At 38.1% G+C, this 13,931-nt stretch overlaps 1 protein-coding gene across 1 annotated transcript in view; it reads right to left on the bottom strand.

The window, feature by feature from the left end:
• Nucleotides 1-717: 717 nt before the first annotated feature.
• CDK5RAP2 (CDK5 regulatory subunit associated protein 2) overlaps nucleotides 718-13,931 on the bottom strand; it is an 80,860-nt gene continuing 67,646 nt past the window's right edge. Inside the window, exons 31-37 of the mRNA XM_009700726.1 lie at nucleotides 12,343-12,591; nucleotides 10,700-10,783; nucleotides 10,313-10,572; nucleotides 7,851-7,997; nucleotides 5,631-5,769; nucleotides 2,183-2,229; nucleotides 718-1,279 (exon numbers count right to left, since the gene is read on the bottom strand). Of these exons, the coding sequence (XP_009699028.1) occupies nucleotides 1,220-1,279; nucleotides 2,183-2,229; nucleotides 5,631-5,769; nucleotides 7,851-7,997; nucleotides 10,313-10,572; nucleotides 10,700-10,783; nucleotides 12,343-12,591 (986 nt within the window). The 3' untranslated portion in view covers nucleotides 718-1,219. The remainder of the gene's footprint in view (nucleotides 1,280-2,182; nucleotides 2,230-5,630; nucleotides 5,770-7,850; nucleotides 7,998-10,312; nucleotides 10,573-10,699; nucleotides 10,784-12,342; nucleotides 12,592-13,931) is intronic.

The following is a 13,931-nucleotide window of genomic DNA, read 5'->3' on the forward strand; positions in this document are numbered from 1 at the left end:
GTGTGAAATTCTTTTAGTTCAATAAAGCCATGATTGTACCATAAAGTCTACTTTTGCAACAAAAAAATCACTTTAAATTATGGTCTTACTAGGGTGAAACCAAACTATTTTCCCAGTTTACTTTGTGCCACTGAGAGCAGGTTGGAGGTAGTCAGCTCTGCTGTGCGAAACGGAAAAGGCATGGGCAGGATAAGTGGAGCACAAGGCAGGGACGAGGCCTGTTTTATGCTGGTGATCTCTGGCCTTGCCAAAACATCACTATTATATGTATCAATGTGGGAGATAAAAACCCCTAGTGAAAGATTTATTTAAATTTAATAAACATTTTTGAGAGTTTTTGGCAGAAAAATGGATTTTAAAACTGTTCAGTTGTGTCGCTCATGGCTGTCTGTCTCGGGGGGCAGGGGGGCATGACTTTAACATTTTGCCAACAGCAGGATGTGTCTCCGTTACGGCTTCTTGAAAGCGCATTTCCAACATCCCCACTTAGCCATGCCAAGCGCTTCTGCTGTACCTTACAAACACTGTCCATAAGGACTGGATTCATTTTAGTTGAACTCAGGATTCAAACACTCTAATGTTCAATAAGTGCTCAAAGTCTGATGTTTTAAACAAAACAACACAAACGCAGTTGTGATTATTTTTAATTTTAATTGTCTGATTCTAAGTAACATTTTCAGACCTAGCATCAATCTAAGTTTCTAATAGGGCAATAAGAAAGCTCAGCATCAGGCAGCTTCCAGAAGAATCTGCCAGATATGTTTGAAATGCTTTACAATACTGAACATTTCTCACATTGCTACAAAACAATGACAACTGGCAGAAATTTTTTTTTTTTTAACCTACTTTCTTTTAGCAGAAGAGAAACAGTTTGGAAGGTGGATCACATTCTTTCAGGACCTGTTTGACTTTAACAACAAATAGTTTTATATACTTGACAAGTACAAATATAAAATTTAAAATGAGCCAACTTTAAAAAAAATCTGGATTTTTTTTCAATACCTCCCGTACCTTGCTTCTGTAATAAATATTAAAAGCTATCTTTTACGTTACAGAAAACGTTAAATAACTTATTTACCAAAAGTTGTCTCTTTTTTTTTTGGTCATAGGCTGATTTCATTAAAAGAGATGAACAAACATTTTTACATCAATAAATAGTAAGGCATAAAGAAGCAAACAACAATCACAGGACCAGACTTCATTAGTAGAACTTTCTCCTTCAAAGAATTCTTTTTTTGCTGGTATAGGAAGGTGATTTCTGATTCTCAGCTGGTGGGACCTGGTTAGAAAAGCAGTAATTATTACTATTTTACCATACTTGAAATGCACATAATTTGTCCCTACCCCTGGGCCATAATGCTGCAAAAGGATCTGCAAATAGGAGCTTCTGTGTTCAGCAGATCTTCAAATTAAAGCGATAAGACTTCTGTAAGCAGAAAGACTTTTTAATGTCATCATTTTCTAACTCGGGCAGGGCTGAGACAACAGTACAGCAGCTGCATGGGGACGTGTTCAAGGTGGCACTGCTGATGAGGATAAGAGAGAAGAGAGTCACCGAGAAGGTTACACAGGTAAGGAGGGGCTGGGAAATGTACAATCATTCTGAGTGGAATGGTGGGAGGAGAAGGATGGGATTTAGGAGTCCAGAAGTATATATTACATCCTTCTGGGAGTAAAGTCCGAACCTTCTGGGAGAAATCAAATCTGAACAGTGATTACTTAAACACTCAAACTAATTTAATACACTGCATTAGCAAATAGCTGTTTGCAAAAGCTTTGCCTGTTGGGCCTATATTTAAAGAAAAAAAAGCACCACCAGTTATTAACACATACACAAGCTTTAAATAAGGGTGCCTTTTGTGAACTTATTCAGTAGACAGGTTATTGGACTGTGGTCTGCTGAAAATAGACTACTGGAAGAAGTTGAAAGACATGAATATTAATCTAGGGAAAGCATCAGAAAGGAGAGGGTTTAGCTGTTGATGTGGTCAGTCATAAAACTCTAATTCAAACATCAAACATTGCAGAATATTTATCATGCTAAACTTCTGTCACGCAGACTTGATTAGGCAGCAAACCTAAAGCAAATCGGACTAATTCTGCAAAATACTACTGACACAGCAATGCATATTTCTAATGAGTATATACCAAGGAATTAAATACAAGCAAAAATTTTACTTACTTCCAGGTTTCCTCTAGCCTTCTTCAAGACATCATGAGTTAAAACCACTGGAAAGAAAGAGGAGATTAAAAAGAACACTGCACAGTCTTTCTGTATCCTCTGTATTCAAGTCTTATGATAAAATATTAAATAATGTATGAACTCATACCTACACAATGGGCAGCAACCAGGCAATCGCACACAGCCCCCTACCACCACTTCAACTTTCTTACTCACCAAAATCCAGAACTGTTACTCCCTCCTGAGCCCTGTGCAGAAGCTCAGGCTGATGCACAAACCTCTTGTACAGCTGCAAGAACCCAAGATGAAGAGGCAATGCCGTACAAGCACAGAGAGCTAGGGAACAGCAGGAGTCACTCAGGACCACAGGGTAGGTCCAAAGCAGCGCCACCACTAGAATGCCATTTCCTACCCCCCCCCAGCCTATGTTCCATCTAGTACATAATCTGCTTTTCAACTTGGAGAAGTGTTTTTAAAGTTTTTCTACCACACCAAGAACGATAGATGTGAAAACACGCATAGCTCATCACTACATTTAACATCACAGATATGAACAGCACCCTGCGAAACCGTTGACCTGGTTCCCTTGACCTAAGTCATCAAAGGAAGACTTTCTGTTAATTTTAAGGGGAGATGGTGCATGATGTAACTAAAATTTGATCTATTAGGTAGCCTGCTTGGGCTGGGGCGGGCAGTTAGCAGGAGGGGGAGGAAAATTATGCAGCGGAGAGGTTATGGGTGATGATGGGCTGGGAAAAGGACAGATGGCAAAAGAAGTCAGCCAGATCCTCCAGCAGTTCAAGGACAAAGCAACCTATATACGCTTAGGGGAAATTGTGTCAGTGGCTTGCTCTGAAGGGTTCCAAGTTTTTCTCTGTTCATCCAGCTAGTTTGTCTCTATGGGGACAGCATGAGACCTGTGAACGGAGGAGGGGATGCCTCTAAACAAAACTGATATTTAGAAATGTCAGGTTAAATATGTGATTCTCTAATCTGTGTCAGCTCCATAACTGCTGAAAAATACCATTCACAAGTACCAATTTAATATTCCAGTCTCAAAAATAAACAATTTAGCCATAATAAAGATTTTTCATTACAATAATAAGAACCCAACAACTCCAAGGGTATAGCTGTCATGAGATAATTATACCCTTGGCAGATTACTGCAATTTGGCACTGCATTGTTACATGTTCAGAGGTTCAGATGAGGTTTATAAGCAACGAGTTCTCTCACCAGAGAAAGCACACAGAAGATTCTGAGCCACAAGAACATTCCAGTCTCTGCCTCTAAATATATTTAGGAATGCTCAACTAAATAACAGAGGGAACTTGAATATCCTCGGTGGAGTGGCCAGCTAACAGGATATTTGGAGAATGAAGGCAGGCAAGGTCACCTACTGCAATGTCTTTGCTTTCTTACTAGCAAAAGGAGAAAGGAAGAAATATCAAAAAGAAGTCTAAGCATTGTAACAAAATCCAGCAGCTTCATATGATCCACCAGTTTTGTTGTATGCTGTTGTGTACAGATGCAATTTAGAAACATTTCTGAAATTGCTCTTTAAGGCAAAGGTAACTTGACATCCATAATTCCCATAATCAATGAAACTTACAGAAAATCGTATCTAGGTCTTTCTGTGTAGCAGAGTGCTCTCTACTCATAAAGAACTCTGCTAGTAAATTCATTTCACCTGGCAAACTAGATTTTTCTAAATCAAAAATATTAAATTCTGTACATGAAGAGAATTTAGAGGATGTCACACTAACAGCAAAGCTGCTGCTAGCCAGGCACTACTTTGCATTAAGGACATTTCAGAAAATGTAGGCTTCATTTTATCAGGACGTAGTTCAGATGAGGTTGAATGCCCTGAAAAGGAGTGAGCAAAATGAGGGGAAGATGTACTGTCTTCTTTTTGAAAGTATGGGTGAGTGGAGTGGCGGTGGGGATAACATTTTGGCCATAAGGGTAAAATCTCTGCTCATTTATACTCTGCCCAGCCCTACCGAAATTACCCAGTATGTCTGAGATGTCACTGGAACTAGGAACTGATCGAACCAAACCAGTATATCTGCCCCAGGGATATTACTTGGACAAACATAACAGAATAGCTTCGGTTTTTTATATGACAACCCCAAACTGAGATATTTAACTTTAAAACCTGAACAAAATATAATTTTGGATTTAATATAAGTAACTTGTATATCATTTAATACTATAAGTCTGAAAGAAGTGATCAAAAACCAGCCCATAAATGCTTAAAAAAAAAAAAATCTGCAGGCAGAAGATACATGCACCTTAGATATGAAAACTACAGGGTATGGAGAAAAATAACATTTATCGCTCTACATTGCATTTAAATGACTTGAGTAACTTATAGTATTATGGCTATTTTCATAACTTTGTATGATGTGAAATATTTTACAGTCCAGATGAACTACTGATAACACAAGTGCCATTCCAGCATAGACTAACGAGTCATTTAGTCCCACCTCTTAAGAGAAGGTAAGGATAGATTTCTTTTTTTTAAGAATTTTTTTTTTTTTATTCCTCCCACAATACACATATTGCCATAGCATGAAGGTAGAGAAAAGGTTAGCTCCACTCAGATCTCTTCTGACAAGTGATTAAACTCTAAAGCAGAAGAGATCTCTTCAAACAGACACCTGGCTTAACACAGCTACAATACAGCCCATGTCCCACTTGTTTTCATGTTTTCAGATAATTTTCTGGATATGGCTGCTAAAGGTAAAGTGCGATTTCACAGCGTGTCCTAATTTTTCTTTAAAAAATGACTCACAGTAAGCTTTTGTTTCCCTTGTTCTGAGCCTTCTGTTCTCTTGCAGTTCTCAGTCTGGTGTACAGTGTTGACAAATCTCCTTTGCTGCTGCTTTGGCTTTTCCCATTATTCAGCTATCTAATGCGATACACGCAACAGACAGGCACCTCAGAAAATCTAAAAGCCTAATTCCACATTTATCAAGACTGAGGCAAAATCACAATTTTGAGGACAATGTCAAAAACTTTGGCTAGAATGGTCTACAGCAACAGTAACTTTGCCTCTGTCCGGAACTGCTGTGGGACAAAAAACTTGGCGAATGGCACTATCTGAAACAGAACATCTCAAGTAATTCCTGGCAATTAGTGGCAGCTGCACGGATAGATGCATGCATTACCAGTGGGTTGTGCAAAACCATGAACTCCTTCTCATGATATTCTATGCAGCTTTTTGTAGTTGGGCAACTTTCTTCTGTTTGAATGAGGCTCCAGCAGTTCTGTACAGTTGGAACCTCGTGAATTGTCTGTCGCTAACAACTGAGTGCACAAGGAAACGCCAGTCAGAGCAACTGCAAAAGAACAGGTGCCTATATTCATTTTGTTGTTTCTCCAATTTTAGAGGTAGCCACAGACTACAAAAATAAAGTGAGAACCAGTAATAAAGCATACACTTACACTGGTCAATGATGACTTTCTCCATGTTTTCCTTCAGCTGGTTTGTGGAGTGCAAGCGTTTCACTGTGCTGTGTAACTTTTTCTCTTGCTCAGATAGTTTCTTACGTAATCTGAATATTTCTGCTTTCATTCCTTCATCCTAAATTGAGAGAAGAAAATAAGTATTATAAAAAAGTACTTTGTACATTGTGAATTGCTAAATACTTTTGTACAAGAGTCCCCAAGCTTCCTTAGAGTATGAACAACTTAAAGGAGTGAAACATCACTGAGTGCCTGTCCTTCCACATTCACAACCCCAATGACATATGACTCTATGACATCTGCCAAGAAACAACTACAATTCCTAGCTGGCTTTTAGTGCAATTAATTTTTCTGCTAGTCTCAGAAAACTCTTAACACCAGTGCCTAATTTTGGTTTTAAACTTCCATTCCTCTCTCCTTTTTTTTTTCCCCCCTCAACAAGAAAATACAAGGAAGGCCATGCTATGGGATCAGCACGTATCCTGTCTGCTAGGTTCAGAACTTCCAGCTTGCTTCTCCAGTGTTCTGTTAATAGTTGATGCTGCCTTTATCAAAGGGCTAAAAGGCATTGTACAAATGACTGGGACAGTTTTATTGCAAAATTATTTGACAGTATCATTATTTAAGGGTCAGTTTCCACCATCAATTCCAACCAAGCTATGGTTATAGTATATTGTAAAACAGGACTATGAATAGCCCTGACATAGTCTGCCAGTATCACTGATCTGGATCCTCATGCAAACTTAAGCTTGTATTTTTTTGTTTCTTGCTGTGACACTTGTTAAATAGAAGTATCTTCTGGAAACCACCCCTAGCATTTAGCTCTTCAGGAGAGCTGATTATTCACAACTCCTGTGGGGCTGAAGAGAAGGCAGTGAATGCTCAGTATCTTTTAGAACCAAGCTTCAAGAGACAGTCTTTCATATACTGCATTTAAGACATCAAAAGCAATCTAATATTCTTAAGATCTCAGGATGTTGGATAAGAAACTCTAGAAAAAGATTCTATTAGGCTCTAATTAGGTGCAGTCCTGGGAACTCAGATCCTATACACATTAAGGTCAGATTCTCAGAAGTGACTGATCCAGATCAAGAAGGTTTAGATCAGTATGACAGTAAGGCAGTAGATGCATCACCCACATACTGAAAGCCCTATGTGTGTGTGAGATAGATATGTTCAGATACTGCAATCCAGGCCAACATATAGCTGTCTATATAGAGTATACATATGGGGATAAAAAAGGAAGTATACACACTTGTCAAGACATCCCAACTATGGAGCTGAAACATCACTGAATATATTAGACAGCACAGTTCATTCTTACCGCTTTTGTCATTTTACACATTTAAGGATGCTAGAAAATAACATCAAAAAATGTTATGAAAATTATATATAAAATGTTTACTTTCCTAAAGTTTGGGGGGTTTTTTCAGCAATATTGTGCTTCCCTTAAGAAACACATACAAAAACCTCAGTGAAAACACTTTAGATTTATTTTGAAGCCAGAGTTTGAAACAGTTTCATTACTGCGTGGTGGTATTATGATAGTATAGATAATTCATTCCTCATTCAGTTTACTTCCATTCATTTGCATAGTGCAATCCTTTTTAGTTAAAATGTTATAAAACTTGTCTCAGGGTTTTGTCATACTTGCAAAAATGCATCCTATTTTACAGCTTAGGCATCAAAAACGTAAAAGGAAAATGTAGCTGAGATTACATCAAAGTTGCTGAAGTTTTTGTTGTCACTAGTACATACATAATCAAATTGAATTTGGTTCTCTAATAGGGAGTCCAAACCTTTTCTTGTTGAAATGGAACGTTTGCCACCTGCCTAGGTTTCCTGAATATCATGTAACAGGGTTACAGATTACATCTTTAATATAAAGTATTTTGTAAATAAACACCTCGGTGTACAATACAACCAGGATAGAAAGCTGGCACACATTCAGCCTTAGCCTTCAGTCATGAGAGCTGACTAAATTCATGTGTTCAGAGACTGGGCATCCTGGTTTCATGATTTTCTAAAGAATTCCCAAATGACACATTCCTAACTGCTGTATCTTCCTTGACATGTGATTTTCTAAAGAATTCCCAAATGATACATTCCTAACTGCTGTATCTTCCTTGACACATGACAACAGTTCAAAATAAAAAAAATCAAAACCAACAACAAACCCAAAATGAAACATAATAGTACCTGAGTGCCATGAGTAGTACCGTGTACAACTTTCAGTGGAAGGGAAACTCTCCAGAGAAGTTTCAGTAAACGTGCAGCCTCTTCTAAAATCTGCTGTACTGTGTGAATATTTGTGGAAAAGCTATGTGGTGATGCCTGGTCTGGTACCTATATCATAGGATTAGAGACATGTTATATTTCATGCTTGAAACATTAGGAAAATGAAATATTAATTAATGGTTTAAATCCAATTGGTATGATTTCATATTTAAGATGATGTACACAGCTATTGTGTGCCACAAAAGCTAATTTGTTAGTTTACAAAGACTGCTGAATTATGCATTATCTGAGAATTTCAGGGAGGGAGGGGACTTACCCTAATCAATAACTACGATTAATAATAGATTATATTTACTAGATATGCTATGCCACATGGTAATAGTTGGCAACTGTCTTCCTTCTCCATTTGCATTTCATGTCATGTAATTTGAAAGTCAAATGATTACAGACATCAATTTAAGCAATATAGATGTTTCTTCCTTAGCAGACCCTTTAAACTGTTCCATTTAATGCTAAAATAACTATCAGGACACACATAAAATGTTTTCCTCTGCTGACAGATGAGAAAACCAAATTGAAGAAATTGCATAAATGTGAAATAAAGGAGGGAAAGAATGCAAGGCAAGCAAATGAATTACCAAAGCAATGGTGATACAGAAAGGGGAAGGGTAATGAAAGAAAAGCATTCACAGTTCCTGCCCCATGCAGCATATCATTTGAATACTTATTCGGTATTGTTATCTAACCAGAATCCTCCTGTCACATAAAATATCCCATTTGCCAAGTAGTCTGAAACTTTAGTGATGTAAAGCTCGATAGGCAACTGCAAATTGTGAAACTTACTGCTTTTATCTTTACACCAACAAAACAAGTTAAAAACTTACAGAGAGATTACTTTTTCAGTCATTATCAGTATCTTAACTAGGTCATTTGAAAATATATGATACTTCAGAGAGTCTTAAGTGTCATTCAGACATCATTTTACTGTGTGAGCACACATGTGATACCACAAAAAGAATGTCAGAATTGTTGAAGACTGCATCTTCAATAGCTTTACTAATTATAACTAGAAAAATAAGTAGCACAAATTTATCCATGTAGTTAAGACCTTCTGGGTTTTGAAGAGCAGTGAGCATGTTTTTTTACATTTATATTATCATAGAATCATAGGGGTGAAAAGGACATTCACTAGTCACCCAGTTTACTTCCCACTCCAAGGCAGGAAAGCATTACATGCAATTTTTCAAAGATTCCCGTAATCTGTTCTAAAGTGCCTCCAGAAACAGTGTCTCTGAGCACACTCCATTCCAGTGTTTCATTATTTTTACCACTGGCATGTTGTTTTAAATGCCTGATCCAAGCCTTTCCTATTGCAGTTTAAGTTCCTCAGTTCCTTATTAGCTGCCACGGACATGTGCAGATTGTTCCTTTTGTTGAAGTTTGTAGGTAGATTTGTCTTATTCAATCCACCCCAAATATGCTATCAGTAACTGTATCCAGAAATAAACAATATTAAGTAAGAAAAAATTATCATAAGTAAACATTAGTTGTTCTCCTGAGTCTAGAGGAAAAGGATTGACACTATTCAATACAAGGCAAATATTTTATTGGTTTAAGAATTACTATGTTTAAGGCTACAGCAAGAGCACCACGACTTGGTATCACTGTGTCACAGATGATGCAGAAAGGATGATACACTATGTCTTAGAAGACAATATTTGATCATTAATGAGATATTCAAGTTTCTAGACTAGCTACTGATATTGCTAAAGTGTTCAACTGATATCAGGAAGTGGAAAAATATTAAAAAGCTTCCCTAATATAAAACAACCCTCATTCACATACATTAAACATTAATGTATAGTTATAACCTGATGTTACTAAAGGGTTGAATACAACCAAGTGAGGAACTTAATCAGCTGTGTATCAGATTTCTTTTAACTGTCTCATATTTCCTGGGTTTATCCCAAGCCTTCACTACAAGAAAATCTTCTTAATTATTTTTACCCTTAGGTCACTGATACATACCCCTAATTTAAAGCCCTTTCTAAAGCATTTTAGAATTTTATCTGGGTTTTTTTGTTGTTATTTTCGTGTGGCTTTTTTATAATTTCCAGTGTAACAATCACCAATTTCCATAGTAAAAGCAAGTGGTTTCACTTCCTTTCAAGTTGCGAGTAAAAGTGAGATTGCTTATTACAGGACCAGAATTAACTAATTTATCCATAGTCTCATTAACCCAGAATCACAAATAGGTGCCTGTATCTAGATGAGACTTGGACTGTCAAGGTTGAGGTGTCCTGACAGAGTTATTCAGTTAATAGTGCCTGCTGCTCCATTAACCTAGTTCTTTGCTTTTGTAACCTATAGAGTTTGCACCTCTAGGTAAAATTCACCATCCTTTAACAGCTTTCACTGTTTACCTTTATTCTAGGCTCCTGCAGTTTCGTATCAGTGATGTCTCTTAAAGAAATCTCCATTTCTGCTAAAACCTGTTGCCCTTCTGAAATCTGTTTCCGTAGAGCATTATAATCCTCAATCAAGCCAAGAACATGGCGCCCATTTTTGTCTGCCCACATACGATGTCCAGGCACAAGACGAGGGGTACACGCTGTACTGGAAGACGAAGTGCTACTGCAGTGTGAAGTGCTGTCTAAATTGTCTTTAGAGGCTGAGTGCGTACCTGGGACAGAAAAAATAGTTTAATTTTTTTTTATACTTACATGTAGAACTAATTGACACTAGACTTATCTTAAACAGCAAGTCTGGGATACTGATAACACACACGTTTGAGATACTTTTGGATGTACCTGTTTTTGCTAGCGAAATGCAATGTCCATGCTTCTGCAGCTCACAAATATTTCTGCTGGCAGCAGGGCATTTGCAAAGATTTTCTATATATAAAAACAGGACAAGGAAGAGTAGAAGTTAACATGTATTGAAAAAACTTCCTAGCTCCACTTCTGTTCCTTTTTTTTGCTGATGCTGCATTTGGACTCAGGAAGCAGGGAAGCACAAATCGTAGTCAGAAAATCTAATACACATTCTGATTAAGACATTTTAATCAACAAATGTAAGCTTCCCATTAACTCCACAAAAAGTATGACACTCTCCCCAGCTATAGCATACTAAAGATCGTATCTATATCCCCCCTTTTCAGACCTTGCAAATTCCCTAAGCACCTATGAGTAAAGACTAATCATGGCACATCTAAAAAGCTAACAAATTCAGCTGTTGACATTCTAAGGAGTCTTTCTGGTCCATATCAAACCAAGCTATTACAACTCTATTCACCATTTTCTTAAAGAAATGACAAGCTTCTCCCGCTCCTACCTACTCTACCTGAGGTCAAAAGTAACATCAAGGATTCTATCTAGAAACTAACCAGGAACAAATGCAATTTGGGGCTGCTGGCGGCACAGGTTCCCCACAATAGCTGTTCCACACCTACCTGATCATGACTGGCCCTAAGGAACCATCCCCATATGGAGCACGACTGTAATTTAGCATTCAAGTGCACAGACAATGGTAGCAACCCGTAAATGTTATTTGCTATACTCAGCATCTTTCTTACTTGTACAGAGTAGCGTAGAGTTATGCTCATTATGTATTTAATCTGAAGTATGATTCTGATTGGACATGATGGGCTCAGAAAAGAAGGAAAGTGGTAAAAACCCCTGTTGTGCCTCACGAGCTCTCACCCTAATCCTCTGGCTGGTGCTGCCTGCTCCGTGTGGTGTGTAAGATTCAGGTAGGCACATTCAGGTGGAGTGCATGGACCCAAAAAAGCCCCATTATTATTGGTTCCCATAACACAATGTATACCTCTACAGGCAGTTGGAGAAGTGGCTTTATACTGGAAGTATGGAAAGCTGTTACTATGCAGAGTACCTTAGCAGCAAGGAAGAACATCCTTGCGCCCTCTGTATCCCATGTACATCTGTATTGGGACAATAATCTAACCCTTAGTGTAAACACTACCTTTTCCCTGATTTGCTAAAACAGTATCACTTAACAGTGATTGAAATAAAGGTAAAATATTCCTCAAGGGCAAAAAGGGGACAATTGATTTATACAAAGACCATTTAGTGCACTTATTGATCATTCTTGAGTAATACATACTCCCCCTTAGCAAACACTATAGAGCTCTGCATTAAAAAAAGAAACCCCAGGTAAGCAAAATGTATGGCAATTTAATGTAGGTATCCTTCCATCCCAGGGACTGTCTGCAAATGCTTTTCTTCAACGAAAAGAAAGTGACAGGTGGAGGCTATAAGACAGTGCAGTGTGCGTTTCACCTCCTCGTGCACTAACAGCTCTAACAGGAAAGGGATCCGAAAGGCTGATGGGCAGCTCCCAAACATACAGTTGATGTCGTACAATGCTTTAAGAGCATCCTTAAAGAACAAGGCACAGGTTCTACAGTATAACAAAAGCATGTATGACACAGTACCATTCATTCCTGCATAATGCTGAGATTCTTGTTTGATAAGATAGTTGATATTTACAGCTGACACTGATGCCACTTCCTCTCTCTTTTCTTTTGAAAGCTGTTCCTCTAATTTTTCATGCAAAGACTTGTTTGTCTCTATGCTTCTTTCAAGCTGCACTCGCAAACTCTGTATTTCAGTCAATAGTTCATGTAAGTCAAGTGGATTATTCTGATCTTTTCGGAATTCTTCTGATCCATCACCTCTGGGATCTGAGACAATTTCAAAAGAAACACTTAGCATCTTTAACAAATAAAATCATATTAGCCATTATCAGAATGCTGAGCAAGTAAATTATAGCCAGCGTTATCCTTAAGAATTAACTACAAACAGCATTAAGATAATGGTTTGACAAAAAAGCATGTCTTCATTGCTTCCACCCTTGAAAGGTTTTAAAGAGCCAAAAATTATTTTTCACTTTGTCCATAAAATCTAATAAGTTTCATGCCAAAAGCAAAAAAATGTAATAAAAAGAGAATAGAGAGGATTTACAAAATTTGAAGTGCATTAATGCACAGTTTGGGGAAAGAAAAACGAATGGGTAATCTCAAGAGTTCAGAGGAGGGATGGAGTAGAATTGGGAGTTTAATTTTATTCACAGAAGAAAAAAGAAAATAAGTGATTACCTGGCAACCAGAGGAACAAATCTGAATTGGAAAAAAGCAAGGGCTGTGTTCGTCTTTTCATAGAAGGAGGTCACTACACAAACAATTCCATGTATTCTTTCATGCTGAAATCAAACTGTTCTCCAGGCAGCGGGAAGGGGCTCAACCGCTTGAGGACATGAGTAGGGTGCTGCTACTCTGTAATTACATTACTAGTTCTGCAAGGAGACTTAGTTCCATCCCTGAGCCAACTCTGGCTTAAAGCCTTATGCCAACAGGGCTCTTCTGCTACAGCTAGGCATGAAATACAGTGACGGCAGGGCATGTTACCTGAAGTAGCCGGGGGGGCTGGGGGGGAAAATGTGGAAATCAACTTCTACGAGAACTTCCAAATAGGAAATTTGCTGGATTCTGTAATGGGTATGCAGCAATGAACAGCATTCCACTCTTTTACCTAATGATACCAACAGCTATGTGGTGGTACGGCTTCCTTAAAAAGGGTAGGAGGAACTCATGTAAGTCTCATTCCTGCCCCTCACCTTTAGCGACAGAAAAGCGGACAGGAAATTATTAAATGCCTCATTCAGAAAGCAGTGCCAGCACTTCTCCCCAGCCCTAGGGAGAAGACACTACCCTCATATTCAGACAAGAGAAAGCACAAGCTACCTAAGTAAGCACTACCTGTGAGGATGCAGCAGCATGTATTTAGATAACAAGTAAATATCCAAGACTCCCATGAAGCTTACCCAGCCTGAGCCACTGAATCTTCAATATTTGTTTTTAGCTTAGCTAAAAAGATAAAGGAAACTTGGGTGTGCCTAGTCAGAACATATCACACATCTCAACCTCACAGTTACACTCCTAAGTAAAAAGCAGCCTTTTATCATCAAGTTGTCAGTTCTACTTTGCATAAGCAGACACAAGCAGAAACAAAGAAACAGTGACCT

This window comes from Cariama cristata, unplaced genomic scaffold, assembly GCF_000690535.1.
Source record: "Cariama cristata isolate BGI_N322 unplaced genomic scaffold, ASM69053v1 scaffold7335, whole genome shotgun sequence".
Classification (NCBI taxonomy): domain Eukaryota; kingdom Metazoa; phylum Chordata; class Aves; order Cariamiformes; family Cariamidae; genus Cariama; species Cariama cristata.